This window comes from Oryza brachyantha, chromosome 9 (genome assembly GCF_000231095.2).
Source record: "Oryza brachyantha chromosome 9, ObraRS2, whole genome shotgun sequence".
Lineage (NCBI taxonomy): Eukaryota > Viridiplantae > Streptophyta > Magnoliopsida > Poales > Poaceae > Oryza > Oryza brachyantha.
Genome location: NC_023171.2, coordinates 10,232,292 through 10,252,805, shown reverse-complemented (window position 1 = coordinate 10,252,805; position 20,514 = coordinate 10,232,292). Strand labels below are relative to the sequence as shown.

The window sequence follows — 20,514 nt, the reverse complement described above, 5'->3', positions numbered from 1 at the left end:
TGAAATAGTCGCTACTAGTTAAATACCCATGTTTTACTACAGATTTTATGATATGTTATTAAATTTTTTTATATAAAATAGTCACCTTAATTTGAATTTATATGTATCAATCTATATTTAATTGGTTTTTAATATCAAGAAATTTAAAGGCTAAATTGTATAAGGGTAGGTGGTGGTGGCAGACTACTCCTTTTTATAGGAGTATAGATAGACTTAAGAGGCAGGTACTCCCTTCAGACTTTTATTCTACGTTGACGACTTTTATATCTACGTTTGTCCGTTCGTCTTATTCATTTTTTCAAATATGCAAAATTATAAATCTTGCTTAAAGTTTCTGTAATAATAATTCAATTCACAACAAAATAATTAATAATTATATAATTTATTAAATAAAATGAATGGTAAAATATAAACGTAAAAATCAATGATATTAAATAAAAAACATGTTAAATAAAAAACAGAGGGAGCAAAATATATAAGAAGTCGCAACATTACATTCACTCATAGCACGATGAAGTTGGCACTCGGATTTTTTTAAAAGTATTTTTAGTAAATAATTTTATTATTAAACTTTGGAGAAAAATATTTTCACTGTACAAACTTTTGGTCACGCCACCAATACTGATATGGCAAGATAACATTGCCACATGGAGTAGTTGGCGTAGCAGCATTGTTTTGTCACGCTAGTATTGACGGCAGCTCCTTTGTCCATGTCAGAAGGGTGACGTGGCTAAAAAAATTAAGTGATAAAAGTATTTTTCTTATATGATTGGTTATACAGTATTCATGATTGGTAAATAAATGTTTTTAGGTATCTCATATTTAGTGCACTGGCAGTGCTTGTGTTGCAGTCTAATCAACCCAAAAAAAAATGGGGGTGGGGGGGGGGGGGGTGGGGTGGGGTGGTGAGAGGGTACAGAGATGGCACCAACGATGATGGGGCAGTGGTGGACGAGGGCTGTTATATGTATAAAATCTTGAGTCTCGTGAATAGTGATAAACTGAATCTAAGATTTTATATGGTTCAAGCTTTGAACTTAAGAGACTTGGTTACAAAATAGTGGCATTAAGCAACAACTCCACAAACGAATAGAGATGTTATAGATTTATGTAAGTTCATTTTCATATGTAAAAGAATTTTTTACTATCCCTGAATAACTAGATTTCTTATTGAGGTGCAAATTGCATACATGTCTGTGATGGCAAACAATGCAATTGGTCTTGTGTAAAGAATTGGGGGACGAAGTAGGAACAAGGCGAGCTTAAGTGCTCGACTGACCAATTGAATCACAAGTGGACCTAACTATCATTTATTATCTTATTTACTGACCAAATGGTCATATGACCACCACATAGGCAAAAACCACCTCGGTTTAGATTAGAGGCACATTAAATAGTTTTGAGAGTTATTTTTTTATTCAGTATTGGAATTAAGGTGGACAATTTAAATGAAATTGTATGAATGATAGTTTTTCTTTTTTTAAAAAATACAAATCAACTACCAGCATTCGAACGATCTATTCTGTGCAACACACTCCAACAATGCATAATACCTTATTATCAAACATATTATTAAACCACACTTCCGCTGTTATTACATTCAACTCTACAAATGCAACACATGATGCATAAGTAACAATGCCAGCAATACAACGAGCTTAATGGACCAAACTAGAAGTACCTAGGATACTCGACCAAAATAGAAGAAGCACCTACATTACTCATAGACATAATGCACACACATTGAAGTCATCAAGCAGTTGCATAGAGGTGTGCCGAGAGCTTGGGCTCAACAATAGCCTCGAGGGGAAACTTGCGCGGTGTCGACAAACCAAATATCTCCTCCATACTTAGGTTCTTCCTTGTCATGCCATCGGGCAGCCTCCACTTAAAGCCATGGAGCAAGTTGGCAAGGCTTACCTGAATCACCTTTAGCCCAAGACTATAGCCAGGGCACATTCGCCTACCAGACCCAAAAGGCAACAACTCATAGTCTTGTCCCTTCACATCAAGCTTATTGCCAATGAATCTCTCTGGCATAAACTCCTCCGGTGCGTCCCATAGCTTTGGGTCGCGGCCAATGGACCACACACTAACGAGCACCCGTGTACCAGCGGGGATGTCGTAGCCATCAATAGACGTGTCCTCACGCGACAGACGGGGCACCAGCATTGGTGCAACCGGATGCATCCGCATGGTCTCCTTCACAATGGCATCAATATAGGGGAGGTTGGGGATGTCCTTCTCAGTGACCCAACGGTCACGGCCGATGACACGGTCCAGCTCCTCGGTGGCCCTGGTGAACACCTCCGGCTTCTTCAGTAGCTCCGAGAGGGCCCACTCCACAGTGACCGCAGAGCTCTCCGTGCCACCCGCGATGAGGTCCTGCACGATCAATATTGTGAATTGGTGTTAATGAGATGGTCTTGCAATGCTGATCATAAATGGACCAAGTGCCACTCCAATGATGCAGCGTTAAGATTTAAACCGTAACTAAGGGTGTTGGTCAGCATTCTGAAATTGGATTTTTTTTTTCTGGAATTCATCTACCAAACGAAACATTTGTTTGTTCTTATAAACTTATTCTGCACTGTTTAGATCACAGGAGTATCAGTACTGCTTGCAATGATTGACTTCCCATGCTCATCAACCAGCCTCTGAATTTTCAAGCTCTTTGGGCAGACAATAAGATATTTTGACTGTACATAGTGGTTGGCTAACTATAGACTACAGTGACGTCCATTTCGGCAATTCATCTTTATGTTATTATGTATGTCCGTTTTCTTATTGGAACAAGTGCTAATTAATGCGGTTTCGCCATGATTAACGACAACCCTACCACGTAGTCTCCCATCCTCCTAAGAAATAAAAGTTCACTCCATTCCTAATATTTTCTAAGAATGGTCCAATTAGAGCATCATTATGGGATTTCCAGTCTATTGCAGCGTCTTGATTTGATTTAAAGATGACGTGAAAACATTTTCTTTTGGCGGAAAAGAAGCGGTAGCCGGTAAGACTCACCTGAGTGAATGCCTTGACGCCTTCCCGCTTGAGCTTGACCTCGAGGTTGGGATCGTCGGCGAACTGCAGCAGCACGTCCACCATGTCCTTGGCCACGAAGCTCTGCCCCTCGAGGCGGCGGCGCTCGTTGTGCTCGTCCACGACGTGTTCCAGGAAACGGTCGAACATCTTGCTGAGCTTCTTCATCCTCTTGATGTAACCCTGCAGGTCCAGCCAGTCCAGCCACGGGATGGAGTCACCGATGTTGAGCACGCCGTTGAGAAGGAACAGCTCGTCGAGCATCCACTTGAACTCCTCCGGCGTCGTCACCGACCCGTTCTGCGCGGTCGTCTCCTTGTCGAGGTACTTCTTGCCCAGCACCATGCGGGTGATCACGTTCAGGCTCACCGTCGACAGGTAGTCCTTGAGCATCACGACGCCGCCGGCCGCGCCGTGCAGGTCACGCAGCAGCGCGCTCACCTCCTCCGCGCGGATGTACTCGTACGACTCGAGCCGCTTGGCGCTGAAGAGCTCGGTGAGGCACATCTTGCGCGCCTGGCGCCAGTACGCGCCGTAGGACGACCACGTGATGTCGCTGTAGTTGTAGGTGGTGTACTTGCCGGCGGCGGTCTTGGGCCGGTCGGTGAACACCACGTCGTGCGTCTTGAGGAAGAACTTGGCCATCTCGACCGACGAGCCGACGACGACGGGGAAGGACCCGAACCGGAGCGACATGATCGGGCCGTAGCGCTTGGAGAGCTCGTGGATGGAACGGTGCGGGAGCGTGCCCACCAGGTTGAGGTTGCCGATGACTGGCCATGGCTTAGGCCCCGGCGGGAGGTTGTACACGCGGCGGCCACGGCCGAACACCGCTTTCAGGAGCAGCACGGTGGCGAGCACGACGCCGACGAAGGACGCCCATGGCGGCAGCACCAACTCCATCAGTAAGAGGGTGACCAACTGACTGGTAGTATGTGTGGCTGAAATTCAGTTGTAGGATGAGCTTGCTGAGGCGGTGCTGGGCAACCAGAGCTTGGCCCAGCTACTTATAGAAGACGACGAGCTCAGAGGTGGCATATGCATGGCACCACCATGGCAGTAGGCAGTAGCAGAGCGCGCGTGTGTGCGGAAGTTGAGGTGTCACTTGGTGGGAAAGGACGGGGAAATCGAAGACGATTCACTCAAAAGTCTGGAACGAAAACTTGACCGCGAAATGCCCAGGACGTCCACTTGCGTTCTGCAGTTGCCGAGAAAAACGTGGAGAGAGACCGAGACGAGAAGGCCCTGAACAGAAACATAGGCTGCCAAGACCAATCCACCGAGCAGCTGGAATTTTTACATTTTGGTCCTTTTAAAAAATTTATTTTAAAATAAATCTCTAAAAATACTTATTGCGCAAATAAATCTTTTTTACCGCGCCAGCGTTATTAGCGCTGTCGTTGTATAGGACGGCGCCAATGATATTGGCGCCGTCCTCCCGCCACATGAACATAACATTATCACTTGGAGGATGGTGTTAATGTCATTGACGCCGTCTTATGCACCAACGACGCCAATGACGTTGGCACGGTCAAAAAGATCCATTTGTATAATAATTTTTTTGAATGTCTATTTGTAAAATAAGTTTTTCAAAAGGACCAAAATGTTAAAATTGTAGCACCAAGCAGCATGTGAAGTTAATACTTCTAAAGCTAAATTTAATTTTTTAACCTTAAATTTTGAGTTAACTTTAGAGTTTTTTATTTTTGTTTATTTTTCAGCGTTTATTTTTAGATTGTTAAAAATACATATATAAAAGTTTTATTACATGTTCTATTTTTTTATAAATATTTTATTTGACTTTTTTGCTTAAGCTGCACATAGATATTCTGACTTTGACGGACCGCCGATCGGAGTACATACCCTCCGTTTTCACGATAGCCAAGTTTCTGTTTTTACTCTTGTAATCTGATTGATCAGATTCATCAACGATTTCCATTTCCATGCCTAATACGTGTGTACTATCGACACTGACAGATCCATTTCGGGTTCTGCCTGCACGTAGTGTATCTCTCTCTAATCAGTGTGCAGACAGAGTGGGTGAGCAGTGTGCCGATCAGACGCTTATGGCCACACAGAGAGGGGTGATGATTCATCAATCAACCGGTATCACCGACTGGGTTCTTGTGGAGATTTTTGATAAAATACAAAATATTGTCTGATTTTTTATAACTATTTAATGGTATAAATGATAAAATTAGCTATAATAAAGTTAAAAATCTATTTTAAAAATACAAAATAATGTACTTCTATATAAAAAGTTTTTTAAAAAAGTATACCATTTAGCAATTTATTAGCGGTGCGTGTAAAATCGGAGAGAAATCTTGCGTAAAGAAGACAACCCGGTATGGGAGCAGAAATAGAGCCATGAAACTTTGACAGATCTGAATCACACTTCCTTTTCTCTGGATGCATGGACAGAATGAATCAGACTTCAGTGCAGCTGCCTGCCACTCTCTGCTTTGGGCCTGTTCCTAAATTTTTTTCCTAAAAACATCCCATTAAATCTTTTGATATCTAAATAAAGTATTAAATATATATAAACATTAAAACTAATTATACAATTATATGGGAAATCGTAAGACGAATCTTTTGAGCCTAATTAGTGCATAATTAGTCATAAGTGCTACAGTAACCACCATATGCTAAGGATGGATTAATTAGGCTCAAAAGATTTGTGTTGCGGTTTTTAGACGGAATCTAAAATTTATTTATAATTAGACTACGTTTAATAATTCAAATATGTGACTGTACGCCGTCGATTTGACCTCTGTCAAAAAAAAAATTTTCTGACCTGAACGCAGCCTTACCTGTATATTCATTACCACATTCTAAGTCTACTGTTGAAGCTCATCTCAAAAAGGAAATCAATAGCTGAAGCACTTTCAATTTGGGGACGTCACCTATGATGCGCAACCGCTGAGCTCAGATGATTTCGCTGTCGTATGAACATCAATTCACAAATAATGGGGATCACTGGTTAGTGTAAGCAGGTAGTGTGTCATCCATCACATCAAATTGGATAATTTCCTCACAAAAGGTAAAGATAAAAGAAGCAAGGCAACCAATTTCGCCTCAATGCAGAGCAACGAGATGCGTCGCCCATGGGGCCATTGCATCGTCCCCTGAAAACGCATCGCAATTAGCAGCAAATGACACGGAAGGTTATCTGAACTAAGACTCGAGGCTTGACCTGACCTGCTCGAGTCGAAGTAAACGAAGAACAGGCAACGCAGACATGCTCGACCGTCAGCAACTTGCGTCGACCGCAGTTGCTGTTACAGGAAGAAGTTTCTGCTGAATGTTGTTGTTAAGCAGGTCTTCAGAATAAAAAAAAGAAGTCTTCGGCAAAATGTTCAGACTAATGATACTGAGTTCAGCAAATTGCGCATTCTCAATGAAACTGGCCCTTGATTAATTAGTGCTAAGATGTGTGAACTAATCTGTCGGGCCGTGTGGACCTGATTGACTTGCGTAATGGTGTCTATCATTGAAATTGCGGGGGGTTTTCTCTGTCATCTTCGTGGAATATTTCTTTTCTGAGTAACCATATTCAATTTCGCTCACAAATCTAAGACATAAAAAACCTTGACGGTCATCTCCTATCCATACATATCCAGCTAACCAAATACACCCCCAAGAAAATATAGTAGCAGTACGGTAGCACTTAGTTCTCAGGGTTACCAACAACCATGTGGTTACCATATATGCCGACAAATAATCCCGCTACGTACAGTTGGGGAGGGATAGCCGTAACTGTGTGGTTTGGATTGATAAATTTTATCTAAATTTAGTTAAAAATACAAATAAATTCCTACGAGTAGCACTTGAGTTATATTGCTATATGGTGAACAAAGTTTGTGAAAATAATAAATTTTACTTCCTATTTTGAGGCTCCATAAAAAAACATGGATTCGGATAATATTTCTACTTTTTAAAAAATAGTAAAGGTTATGCCAAAAAATACAAGCAATGTCACACTGCTTTTTCTAGAGCTATCTACAATTTTTCATGATTTTTTTAGAACTTGTACTATTTTTATTTTTCTAATATTTTCTTTTCGGTTTCAACGCACCGCGGCTGCCACGTTAAACCATGAGAATTTAAAAATTCTAAATTCAAATATTTAAATTATAATTTTATCGTGGTTTTTACGTGGTTACCGAGCAGTATATGTACCAATGTGGTTTCATGAACCATACTTTCGAGAGAGATTGAACAATGGACGTGGACTGGCTGTTTGAAACGGTTGACTGACCAGCAGTAGACCAATAGTCTCTTCTCGGATAGAGACGCGTCCCTTTTTTTTTTTCCAAGAAGAAACTTTAGAGTTCGGGTGACTCCACGAGGATTAATTAAGAGAAAAATACAAATACCACCATTGGTGTCTCAACTCTCCGCTATAACTCTATTTCCAATTGCTCTAGTTTACGTGTCTGAATATAGAGACACTTCTCTTTCTTTTTTTTCAAGGGTAGGGAAGACAATGACTTGGATCGGGTACGGGTGGAGCAGGAACATGCCCGACCCGATACCCGCCCATAGATATTCGACCCATAGGAACATGTACGTGATAGGTGCGCGCCAATGGCCTCGCGTAGGCTCACTCATGGACTCGTAGTTGGTCCACTTATTGTCGATGGCGTCTGCTTCCGATTAAATTATAGAAAATAGAATTAAGGTCGTTGATCACAAAATTATATATCAAACAACTATAAATTTAGTGATGTATCACACAAATGTATAATTCAGAGTTTCACCTTGTCTACACCTCCATACATGTTTCTGCTAGGTGCTCTCGTCTAGTAGAAAACTCATACACCACTTAATATATGTAGTTTTACTGAAAAGATAATGTTAAATATGTAGTCTTATTGTACACACCCATAAATATGTAGGTTCTATGATGGTTTAATCAAGGTATTTTTGTGAAAATTTATCTCGAATGTTTTTTTTTTTGGTTGCGCCCATGGCGAGCGTGGCTGCTGCTGCCGTGTCGCAGGGCCGAATCGATGAAAAGCCCAGAGACCAGAGTTTCGTTCCCAATTCCATTTGCTTGTGATGCTTACTCCGTCCGCGTGGCCTCGTGAGTGGGCTTCGCCTTCTCAGTTGGGCCGGACCGACTAGCATGTGACGATCTATCCTATGGGCCTCACATTTAATCTCTGATTTGGTGATGCAGAAGGGCCGAATGGGAGCTGCAGTATCCAGGAATAAGTTTATCACAGGTCTCTTATTTTATCGACAAATCTGATTTTCATCCTCCAACCAAAAATCAGATACAACGGACCCTAAACTAATAAGACCGGTGCAAAATAAGTCCTAAGACGGTTTGGGCGGTGGTTTTGGGTAACATGGCGTCTACGTGGCTGGTTTGGCTCGATACTCATCCGGACATGAAACATGAAGAAAATTTTAACAATTAAAAAATAAAATAAAATAAAATATGTGAGCCCACATGACAGCCAAATAATAAAATTAAAAATAGTGACACTCACATGACCGTGGCCCCACTTCCTCCACATCATTCCCTCTCTTCTCTGTCCATGCGAATTCACCAAAGACTTGGAAAGTTGATCTGGTGGAGGGCATCGTCGTGAGGACGCACATTTTTTAAAATTTTTATATTTTGCTTTTAGTACCATGTCACTACCACAAAGGATCAGGATCGAGTCAAACCAGTCATGTAGGTGTCAGATCATCCGAAACCACCTTCCAAACCTCCTTGGAACTTATTTTGCATCGGTTTTAACAGTTAAAGGACATATCGTATCTGGTATGGTTTAGAGACGAAAATCGAACTCACTGTCAACTTGAGACCCCGAATGAACTTATTCCCCAGATGTGTGATGAAATGAAACCAACAAAATGCTCATCTCGTGTAGTGATGTGGAGGGTTCCTAAAACCACGGAACTCGCCGCAGTTATCCCTGTTATTACCCCTACCACTATGGTGTTATCACATCGATATCATGATAGCCACCCTAATAAAAATAAAGTTTAAAAATAATTTAATTTTTTATTAAATGTAAGGTGATTATATAATGTTTAATCATGAGAACCGTGATTATACTGTGATTGATTATCACTCATATTGCTGGTAGGTAACGGTACACTTTGTGGTTTTTAAAACATTGTTCGTGTGTAGGAACTCCCTCTGTTCCAGAACTAAGACAGACTGTGTGTCCAACGTTTGACTATCTGTTTTATTTAAAAATAATTTAAGAATTTTTTAAAAAAATTATTACACGTAAAGTACTATTCACAATCTATCATCTAATAAAAATAAAAATATTAATCGTAAAAAAATTTCAAATAAGATGAAGAGTCAAACATTATAGGTAAAAAGTGAAAGATTGGTTTATTTGGGACGGAGAAAGTATGTAATAGCATTTCCAACGGTGCCCAATATCTACCCCTAAATCTTATTTTTGAAAAAATAATCCGAAAATCAATCTCCTACGGTGTCCAATATCTGCTTCCAATTTTATCTTGCTCCTAATACATACATAAAAATAAGCCAGATTTAGAGTTACGCAATCGCTCCGACCGGTAAAAATAAGACTGTTGGATTTGAAAAAGACTCAGAGAAAGAATTGTTTTGGGATAGTTCCTAATATGATAATTTTAGAATTTGAGTTTTGGCTGGCTTGGTGATGCTCTTAAGCATGGGAATATGGCACCTAACCTCCGTACCTCGATAATTTTTTACCTGTAGTGTCGTATCACATTAAATTAATATGATGGTAACGTCACACGCATTGTTCAATTCATCTGGCCATCGAAGCATATCCATCACTCTTCAGTTTAATTAGAACTACCATTTCAGGCAAGGTAATAAATAAATAAATAAATCGTAGCAGGCTGGTAGCATATTGCGAATGCTATTGTGGACGCTAGGTTGCAATAGTGGAATTAAATATATCCATAAATTTAGATTATACATCAATATTAACATCAAATTTCACTTGAAGTTTAGAAGTTTTGGCTACCTACTTAATTACTCGTGCACTTCACAATAACATGAATAAATAATAAGAAATAAAGAAGGCACATGGCGTCAAATTGTCATATAGATATACAGAATATCGTTTAGGTGCAATGACAGTCTAGTAAAGCCAATAGTGATGGCCAAGATTTAAGAGCAGGTACAATAGTAGGATATAAGTCAGCTATAAGCATATTTTAAGAAAATAAGGGAGGAGAGAGAAAGGCAGCGAACTACTAATGTGTAGCCAGCTGCAGCACGGACTCTAAGACATATATGTGTATGACATATGGAACCAAATATTAGTTGTGTAGTCTATGTTATTATATGAATTGGCTATAGATAAATTAGAGCCAACAGTTGGCTATCCTATTGAACTTGCTCTAATACCCAACCAGCTATCACTAGGGTGTGTTTGGTTTGGGGATGGGTTAGAATGGGTTGGAGCCATCCCTGTTTTTTGGGTTGGAATGATTCTATTTTTCTGTTTGGTTGGAGGGTTGGAGCCAGTCTGTTTTCTGTTTGGTTAGAGAGATGGAAAGAGATGGAATGAACCTATCATGTGTTTGGATGGAGGATAAGTAGGTAGAGTAACCTCCTCATATGCAAAGGTGAGATTACCTCTTCACATCAAATATGTGAAGTTACAAATTCAGTTTAGAAACTGAGAACAATTATACACATGCATTAATCATAACATTACAAGATGATGAAAATTCTTGCAAATAGATAATACATCAATACTTCACACATAAATAGCATTTTTTAAACATTGACAAGCCAATCAATCCACATTCTAAATAATATAAGGATAATACAAGTCTTACCTATGAGGATAACAAATTCATGTTCTACATATAGGTAGTAATCCATGGGTTACACGTAATTGTCAATTTATGCCTTACACATAATGGCACCTTAGTCCATAGCAAAATAATTCTTAACCCATACACAACCTTACATGGAGCCAGGAAACTTCTCAGTAACATACATAGCAACCATGTCCAACTTGTTCTCGAATGGAAGATTGTTGAAAGCTCTAGCAATGTGAGGGTTAGCCACCAAGTAAGCATAGTAGTGAGAGATGTGGATTCGCTCAAAACCTGGAATACTATTCAAGTTTTGAAACAAATCAGCAGGAATGTCATTGTCAGGGGTACCAGCCTTAGCTATAGCGGCGACAAGCTTGTCACCAACTCTTTCAAATGCTCCAATCAGCCCCTCGTCATCATGGACACATGTCTTGGCTTTCTTGCAGAAGATCTCTCATCATGATCCATTGTTCCAGTACCATCATCCATATCATGAATTTCAGTAGCAACATCATCTGTACCTAGAACTGAGCTAGAGTCCCTTGTATATTTTCCAGTAGCTATGGTGCTCCCAAAGATGGTAAGCATCTCACCATAGTTGACAAGAGGTTTGTTAAAAAATTCTGCGTCACCTTTGTGAACCTACCGTGACATATAAGAACTACATTATGAATGGATGGAATACAAATTGGTGCAAATAATTTCAGCAAGTTGGCAAAGCATACCTGCACATGATCATTGTAGTGGTTGTCATCTAGGGATATGATAAAATTATCTTCATCCCAAATGGCACCACTTACTTCCCTTAGTTTATTTATTTTTTGGAACTTTTTTCTCCATGTCTTCAAATGATTTGACATCTGATCACTCGTTAGATCAGTCATGAACTTCTCATTGAGAGCTCTAGCACATCCTCTGAGATGAACTTGTTTAAAACCAAATGAGGTCCTTGTGCCACTAGCCACTATGTTGGCTAAATGAGATAGCATGAAACTGGACATAGCTGATGTCCATGACTCATGATTGGTCCCTACCTTTCCTTTGTTTGGTTCCATGTCCTACCTGCATAGCAAAATAAAAAAAATCAGCACACCATGTCCATACAAATAAATTGCAGCACACCATGTGTACATTAAAAATTAAAATCAGCACAGCTCCAACATAATGAAATCAGCACACCATATCTCCTTATAATGAAATCAACACACCATGTCCATACAAATCAATTTTAGCACACCATATGTATATTAAAAATTAAAATCAGCACAAATATGAGTTCACAACATCATATGTCCACAAATATGAGTTCACCACACCATATGTCCACCATACAAATGAAATACAACTTTTGTCCATACAAATGAGACACAAATACTAATGCTACAATGTCTTATAGATGAGATACAAATATTAAAGATACAGGTGGTCCATAGAAGTAAAATTGAACACATACTAAAGTTATTTTATTAATGTGCAACATGGTTTTGGCGGTCCGCCCACATCTGATCAGCAAGCCCCTGCCTGAAGTGAACCATCTCTACATGATCCCTTGGCACACCACTTGATGTGTCGTCATTTTCATTTATCACTTCATTTGGACCGAGTACAAACTCATCTATTCCATCATTTATGACCCAATTATGAATAATGCAGCAAGCTACAACAATATCTACTTGAGTTTGGTAAGGGAAAAATGGAGTGGCATCATCATGAATTTTGAATCTTCTCTTCAATGACCCAAATGCACGCTCAATTGTAACACGGAGGGAAGAATGCCTAAGGTTAAACAACTCATTCTCATTTTGCACTGGATTATTGCCCCACTCATTTAAATGGTACCGGACACCACAAAAAGGCGGCAAAAATCCTGGTTTAGCTCCATATCCAGCATTAACTAGGTAGAATTTTCCTATCATATGATGTAGAGTTTGTCATATTTCTAAATATCAATAGTTGACTAATAGAAAATTGATGCACTAAATCAATATATTACCTTGTGGAACACGAAGGCCATTTTCTCGTTCTAGTGCATCATTTAAAACTACAGCATCGTGTGCTGTCCCCTCCCAACCAGCCAAGACATATGTGAACCGAAGATCAAAATCTACGGCTGCCATTACATTTTGTGTTGCATGTTTTTTTCTACCACGAAAAGACAACTCCATATTCTTCAATACAGATGCTCTAACATGTGTGCCATCAATAGCTCCAATACCATCCTATTTTATGTTCAATATCGCATAAGAGTAGGAATCATATAGGCTTAAACAAATAACAAATTAAACATAGACATAGGATGAATCTCACACCTTAAAATAAGGATCCCATCTGTGGTTGCCTGCTATTTTAGGTGGGGTGTCCAATGATGGGGCCTTGATTAATTCACCTCGTAGCTCACCAACAGCATGAAGTACTTTATTGAAATACCGACTAACTGTTTCTCCAGATCTTGCAAAATTAGCACCAACTACCCTATTTCTAACGTTGTGTCCTACTCTATGTAGAAACATAGCTACTTGTTCCTCAATAGACATGTGGATGGTATCTTCAAGCAAGGCACGATCTCTAAAAAGCTTACAAAACCTAAAGAAAGAATCTCTTCTAAGTCTCAGCATGTCAACACATAATATATTATTTCCCCAAATTCTTGTGTCTAGGCACTCAATTCTTATCCTATCCCTTTCATCCATCGGGCCATATTTAATACCTTCTCTCCTTACCACTCTCTTTCTTTTTCTAGACTCAATTATTATGGCCATCATAGACAACAACATATTTGCAGCTGCTGTATAAATTAAAAGCTTCATCCTCTTATCCATCTACAATACAACAACAAAATAAAATAAACAATTGCTACCATCATCTCAAGCACAAACATCTCATCTAAAATTAGTTGGCATCATCACAAATTAATTTGCTAGATCTGTGAACACATTGCCTAATAAATAAAGAACAAATAGATTCTCAACTAGTTTTCATGTCATCTAGGTCCATTCACCTCATGAGAAATTAAAAATAGCATAGATCTGAAATATTCATGGCTAGGGTTTACCTTGACAATGCAGGAATCAAGAATAAAAGTTACAGTCGCTGACCTTCTTCCCTTCCTTCCTCACCTGCATCATTAGGAGAAAGATTAAGGAAGAGAGACAAAGAAGAGATGGAGGCATGGGAGGAGACAAAGAGGGAGGCAAAGAGGGGAGGAGACAGTGAGATGGTGGCAGGAGGAGACAGAGAGGGAGGCAACGAGGGGAGGGGAGAACCTGGCAGCGGAGGGGAGGTGCAGCTCACGCCGGCGCCGGATTTCCTGTCGCCGTCGGAGCCTCTCTCCCTGTGCTGTGCGACAAGGCAGAAGAGGTGAGGGGCGATGTGCACACCGAACAGAAGAGGTGCAACGTTGATTTTTCCTGGCCGGTGATTTTTCCTCGGCTCCCTTCACGTGCGCGCGCCCGTGGCTGCGGATGGGTTGGCGCGGTCCGACAGATTTTCACGGATCATCCCACCCCGAATTTTTGTGGTATATTTTCTCCTAGGTCCAACCCACTCCATCAGGCTCCCAAACCAAACAAGGATAAAACCGGGTTGGCTCCATCCCAACCCTTAAAATCTCTCCAACCAAACACACCCTAGGAGTTGCTACAAACACTATTTATTACCTTCATTTTTAAGAGAGCCTGCCGGAACTGATGAACACACTACGAGAATTGATGGAGCATGGAACCAAGCTGACACACTGCTCATCGATCGAAACATTCTGAATTGGTGGGCAAAGCAGTGGTCATGCACAGATCGACATTCAATAGTGAGATGACTAAAATATCTCAGTGAGTGGGGACTCACTGGTATTCAGCTACCTGAAAATACCTTAAATTTCTAGATTTTTGGACAGGTTTGAATGCATTGAGATTCATGTATGAACAGTATTTGATCCAATCCCCTTCTTTTCGCTGCCAGCAGCGTCAGTCGGATTCCATGAGCTGGCTGCTGCACCTTATCCATCATGGAGCTTGCCACTGCCACCCTCCTCTCCACCCTAAGCCAATCCTGCTCGTCAGTTATCCAAGCCACTGGTTTCTTTCTCTTTCCCTATCTCCAGCTTAAGATAGCGACATCCGGAGGCAGATCCAGCGGAGGGCTACGGGCTCTAGGCCCTCTACACGCTGAATCCCAATGAAAAATAGGAGAGAGTAAGAAGAGAGAGAGGAAGAATAAGAGGGGGCTGAAGAAAAAAAGAAGATAATTAGCCATCCCAAACTTCGAATCTTGTATCCGTCGCTGACGATGGCTTGCCAATACTATAAGCACTAGTCTCTTCCTTCTTCCTTGTCTCCTCCTTAAGACAGCGACGTCATTCCCTTGAGTCGTCGTATTCTTCATCTTCAGTGATCCATGTCACTGTATCCTAACACTATGGTCTTCCATACAGTCTCAACACACACCCATCACTACATTACAAGGCTATCCCTCTACCCCCAATTGCCTCTTCTCGATCCCTTCGTTGGTCCGTTTCCATCTCTACCTTGAACCTAAACCTTTTTTTTTTTGCTTGAGTTTGGACACCAAAGAGGGTCTCGCCACTCCGGAGACATTCTCTTCCCTCCATGCTCCCCCAATAATAGATTATAGAATCCCTCGGTAAATTGCTCCAGATGCCAAGATTTGACAATTATATAATGCCTGCATGTCGCCGGCTCCTGCCTAAGTGTTGTTTCACAATATAAAATTGTTTAGCTTTGTCTAGATTCATATAGATGCTAATAACTTTAGACATATATATAAATTATATGAGTAATTTTACGGTCCTTGAGAAGGTACCATGAGGTACCAAATTTTTAATGTAAAATTTGGTACTCACAGTACCTAAGTACCAAGAGGTATCAAAATTTTACACTGAAATTTTAGTATCTCATGGTACCTTCTCAAGGACTGTAAAATTACTGAAATTATATATATTTATCAATTGATGAATTTAGACAAAACTATAAAATCTTTCAATATGAAATGGGGTAGCAGTTCCTAAATTGTCGGTAAACCGTTTTAGAAAGTAGGAACAGTACACTTGCTATACACAGACTAAAATACCTAACACGTGCAACAGCGCTCCAGATGCCGACTGATTGCGACCAAACAGCACGAGCAAGTAGGACTGTAGGAGTGCAAGGTGATCACGGAGCAAACATCCTAGCTATCATGCAACGACACTAAGCAACTGATAAAACGACAGCAGGTATTTTGTCTTATAGAAAATGCACCTATATAAGAGATCTTTTAACAAAGTTAGTTCACTACCACCGTCGACTTCTGCTTATGCAAGCGAAAATTACAATTTTCAAACATAAATTTAAAGTTGATTTAAAATTTTTTATCATGGTTTATTTTTTAATCTTTGCTTTTAAATAAAAATCACAGATATGAAAGTTATACCCATAAATTTTTTGTTTATAAACGTATCATTTAAGTTTTCCAGTGAAAAAGACAACCAATCACCCCTTATCAATACCAGCTCAACATTTTATATTCACGGTTAGTCGGCTCTCTTACGTGTAGCTCGCGACCGTTTTAATAAGTGACTTGTAAGATCCAGAGACGTCCAGAACCAGCGTGCCACTCAGCAACCAATGGAGCTACCACCATGGGCCTCACTCCCGGGCATTGTGCTTGCCGCCGCCGTTCTCCGCCGTGGCCACCGCGCATATAGGCTCCCGCCGGGGCCTACCCCGTGGCCGATCATCGGCAACCTCAACCTCATTGGCGCGCTGCCACACCGCTCCATCCACGAGCTCTCCAAGCGCTACGGCCCGCTCATGCAGCTCCGGTTCTGGTGCTTCCCCGTCGTCGTCGGCTCGTAGGCGGAGATGGCCAGGTTCTTCCTCAAGACCCACGACGTTGTGTTCACCGACCGGCCGAGGACGGCGGCGGGGAAGCACACCACGTACAACTACACCGACATCCTCTGGTCCCCCTACGGCGCCTACTGGCGCCAGGCGCGCAAGATGTGCGTCACCGAGCTCTTCAGCGAGAGGCGCCTCGCATCGTACGAGCACATCCGCGACGAGGAGGTGCGCGCGCTGCTGCGGGACCTGCACGCCGCGTCGTCGTCCGGCGGCGGCCGCGCCGTGGTGCTGCTCAGGGACCACCTGTCCATCGCGACGCTCGGCGTGATCTCGCGCATGGTGCTGGGGAAGAAGTACGTTGGGGAGGGAGCTGCTGCCACCGGCGAGGGGACGAGCCCGGCGGCGACGCCGGAGGAGTTCAAGCTGATGATGGACGAGCTGTTCCTGCTTAGCGGCGTGCTCAACGTCGGCGACTTCATCCCATGGCTGGACTGGCTCGACCTGCAGGGATACATCAGGAGGATGAAGGACGTAGGCAAGAAACTGGATCGGTTCCTCGAACACGTCCTGGACGAGCACGACGAGCGGCGGCGGTTGCAGGGTGATAGGTTCGCGGCGAAGGACATGGTCGACGTGCTGTTGCAGCTCGTCGATGACCCTAACCTCGAGGTCCAACTCCGACGGGACAACGTCAAGGCACTCACTCAGGTGATCCTCACGACTTCTTTACTCAGGTGCCGTCCTTCCCATTGCACGATGCAAGCTTCACTACTGTGGTGCAGGACCTGATCGCCGGCGGCACAGACACCTCCGCCATCACCGTGGAAGTGGGCCATCACGGATCTCCTGAGGAAGCCGGAGATCCTCGCCAAGGCGACTGAGGAGCTTGACCGCGTCGTCGGCCGCGGCCGCTTGGTCAGCGAGGCGGACATGCCCAGCCTCCCCTACGTGGAGACCATCATGAAGGAGACGATGCGCATGCACCCGGTGGCGCCGCTGCTGGCGCCACACGTGGCCCGGTAGGATGCCTCCGTCGGCGGCTACGACATCCCCGCCGGCACGCGGGTGCTCGTCAACGTGTGGACCATCGGCCGCGACCCGGCGCTGTGGGACTCGCCGGAGGAGTTCGCGCAGGAGAGGTTCGTCGGCAGCAAGATCGACGTGAAGGGGCAGGACTTCGAGCTGCTGCCGTTCGGCTCCGGCCGCCGCATGTGCCCCGGACACAGCCTCGGGCTGAAGGTCATCCAGCTGAGCCTCGCCAACCTGCTGCACGGCTTCTCCTGGAGGCTCCCCGACGGCGTGTCGGCCGGCGAGCTGAGCATGGACGAGGTCTTCGGCTTGTCCACACCGCGGAAGATTCCGCTCAAGGCCGTGGTTGAGCCCAAGCGGCCGGCTCACCTCTATACCGGGCCCTGATTTATCTGTTCGATACTGTGTGTAAACTGTAGCCTGCCATTGTTCTTGTTTGTCACTTTGTCTACGTGTGCTGCCTCGTTCCTAGAGCTGAGTGCTTTCAGTTTTTCATTCTATGTAGAGCTGAGTAGTCTAATCGTGTGACCTAGGCCCGTTTAGTTCCTAAAAAATTTTTGGAAGATAGATCACATTAGACGTTTGATCAGATGTCGGAATGAGTTTTTGATACGAATGAAAAAACGAATTTTACAACTCGGCTGAAAACCGTGAGACAAATTTTTGAGCCTAATTAAGGCGTCATTAGCACATGTTGGTTACTGTAGTACTTATAGCTAATCATTGACTATTTAGGCTCAAAAGATTCGTCTCAAGATTTCTTACGTAACTGTGCAATTAGTTTTTTTCATCTATATTTAATTCTCTATTTAAATGTTCAAAAATTATATGCCATGTTTTTGGAAAAATTTTAGGAACTAAACAAGGCAGTAAGGGGCTGTTTAGTTCCCGAAAATTCACCTAAAAACATCATATCGAATCTTTGGACACCTAAATAGAGTATTAAATATAGACAAAACAAAAAACTAATTGCACAGTTATGTGAGAAATCATAAGACGAATCTTTTGAGCCTAATTAGTACGTGATTAGCCATAAGTGCTACAGTAACCAACATGCGCTAATGACGGATTAATTAGGCTCAAAAAATTCATCTCACGGTTTACAGGCCAGCCGTGAAATTCGTTTTTTCATTCGTGTCCGACAACCCCTTCCAACATCCGATCAATATGTGACATTCCTCCAAAATTTCTTGTCATCTAAACATGCCTAAGGTGTCTGCCAAAATGATGCTTCCGACCAAGTATGAACAGGGCCGGCCCTGTAGGGGGCCAGCAGTGCAACCGTTCGGGGCCCCCAAATCCCAGGAGCCCCCTACCCCACGCAGGCTACCCCTCTGTCGACCAGCCCAGTAGCCCACGTACTTGGGAGACGAACTGATGAAAACGAGCAGGCGGCGTCGGCCCATGTCGTCATGTCTGCGTTGCGTGAGATTCGGTTCCGAGTAATTAGCGCATGCGACTCCGTCAGTCCTGACTCCTCTCTCCTGACTCCTCATCGGCTCGTTCTCGTGGCCGTGGTGGACCGGTGGACTATGGTCCCATGGAGGCTTGTTGCAGGCCGGCGAGCGAAGGCGTCAGCCGACGGCGCGAGAGAGCTCAGCGGGAGGCGGGACCGGGACGACCGGACGACGGTGGCCGCCGGCCGGCAGGTGGCAGCAGGACTACTGCCCTAGTGGCCTAGGTTGCCGAGCAGCTGAGAGTCGCCGTCGCCGGCGCCGGAGCCGCGTGCTGTTGCCTTGTTCTTGCCTTCTTGGTCTCTTGCAGAATGCAGACTTGTCACTCTTGCAGTTGCATACTTGCAGATTAAGAGTTTCAGCCTTCAAAGATCAGATTTGAAGAATCGTGTCTCCTGATTACGTCAAGAGGTCGATCAGTCTGTAAGATTTTAATTTGTAAATTTAGATTTATAATTTTGTAGTGTAATTTATATGTCATTTTTCTTGCAAACACCAGGCCATATGCTCGAGAAAGTTTAAATGGATTGGCTACAAGATGAAATTGATATTTGTACCGCTATCAGTGACTTCGCATCCACAAACGTCAAAAGAAAATTTTAAGATAATTTGTATAATGTTTTTACATAAATATTATTTTTGAATTTCATTTAAATATTTACTATAATAATTCATATATATATATATATTGATAATTGTTACATAATATGATAATGCCTTAAGGGCCTCGATGTTTATTTTCGCACCGGGCCCCTGAAAACTTAGCACCGGCCCTAAGTATGAAATGTATAGTTTCATATTTTAAGACTTTTTATATTTATCTAGATTTATCTATGTATATTTTTTATAACTCTAAATAATGGTTGAAAGTTTTATAAGTATGGAATGTGGGGGAGCATATGACATTGGTATGCAAAATTTTGGCGCTCCAGACCAAATAATGACAGGTCCAACAAGTCCACCTGTACACTGATCATGGCCTCGTGGGCCAATTACACCTATACTTCCTATCTGGGCTTAAAGATGGTCGATCCGGTGAGAAAAGCCCACCCTTGTCCCAATCCTAAAGTTAGCGCGGCGTTGCCGTACTGAACCCTGTATGGGCCAGTATAATTAGGCCTAGAATTAGTGCGTAACAAAGACACATGCAGAAAAGATAATTACCTTTTTGAAGAAAAACACCGTGCTTCCTTTGGTATGACAACAGTCATTTCATCGAAGGAATATTTACGATTCTTCAAAAACATGTTGAGTTCTTTCATACCTTTAATATTATAAGAATTTCTAGCATCTTCTAAATTCATATTTCATATGTGTGCTGATGAATCTAGACACATATATAAAATATACACATTGAT

The 20,514-nt window shown here is 42.4% G+C and overlaps 1 protein-coding gene, 1 long non-coding RNA gene and 1 pseudogene across 2 annotated transcripts; 1 reads left to right on the top strand and 2 right to left on the bottom strand.

The window, feature by feature from the left end:
• Positions 1-1,525: 1,525 nt before the first annotated feature.
• On the bottom strand, positions 1,526-4,145 carry LOC102703089 (trimethyltridecatetraene synthase-like). Its single transcript, XM_006664985.3, has 2 exons — positions 3,022-4,145; positions 1,526-2,385 (listed from the first exon to the last, which is right to left on the bottom strand). Exons 1-2 carry the CDS (start codon positions 3,940-3,942, stop codon positions 1,753-1,755), a joined length of 1,554 nt encoding a protein of 517 aa, XP_006665048.1. The 5' UTR covers positions 3,943-4,145; the 3' UTR covers positions 1,526-1,752.
• Positions 4,146-10,776: 6,631 nt separating this feature from the next.
• On the bottom strand, positions 10,777-14,191 carry LOC107303369. The gene is made up of 4 exons (XR_005812507.1): positions 14,103-14,191; positions 13,892-13,955; positions 11,565-11,901; positions 10,777-11,481 (listed from the first exon to the last, which is right to left on the bottom strand). It is a non-coding gene; the product is annotated as an uncharacterized LOC107303369 (long non-coding RNA).
• A 2,266-nt stretch (positions 14,192-16,457) lies between these two features.
• Positions 16,458-18,089, top strand: LOC102701852 (annotated as a pseudogene).
• Positions 18,090-20,514: the final 2,425 nt, after the last annotated feature.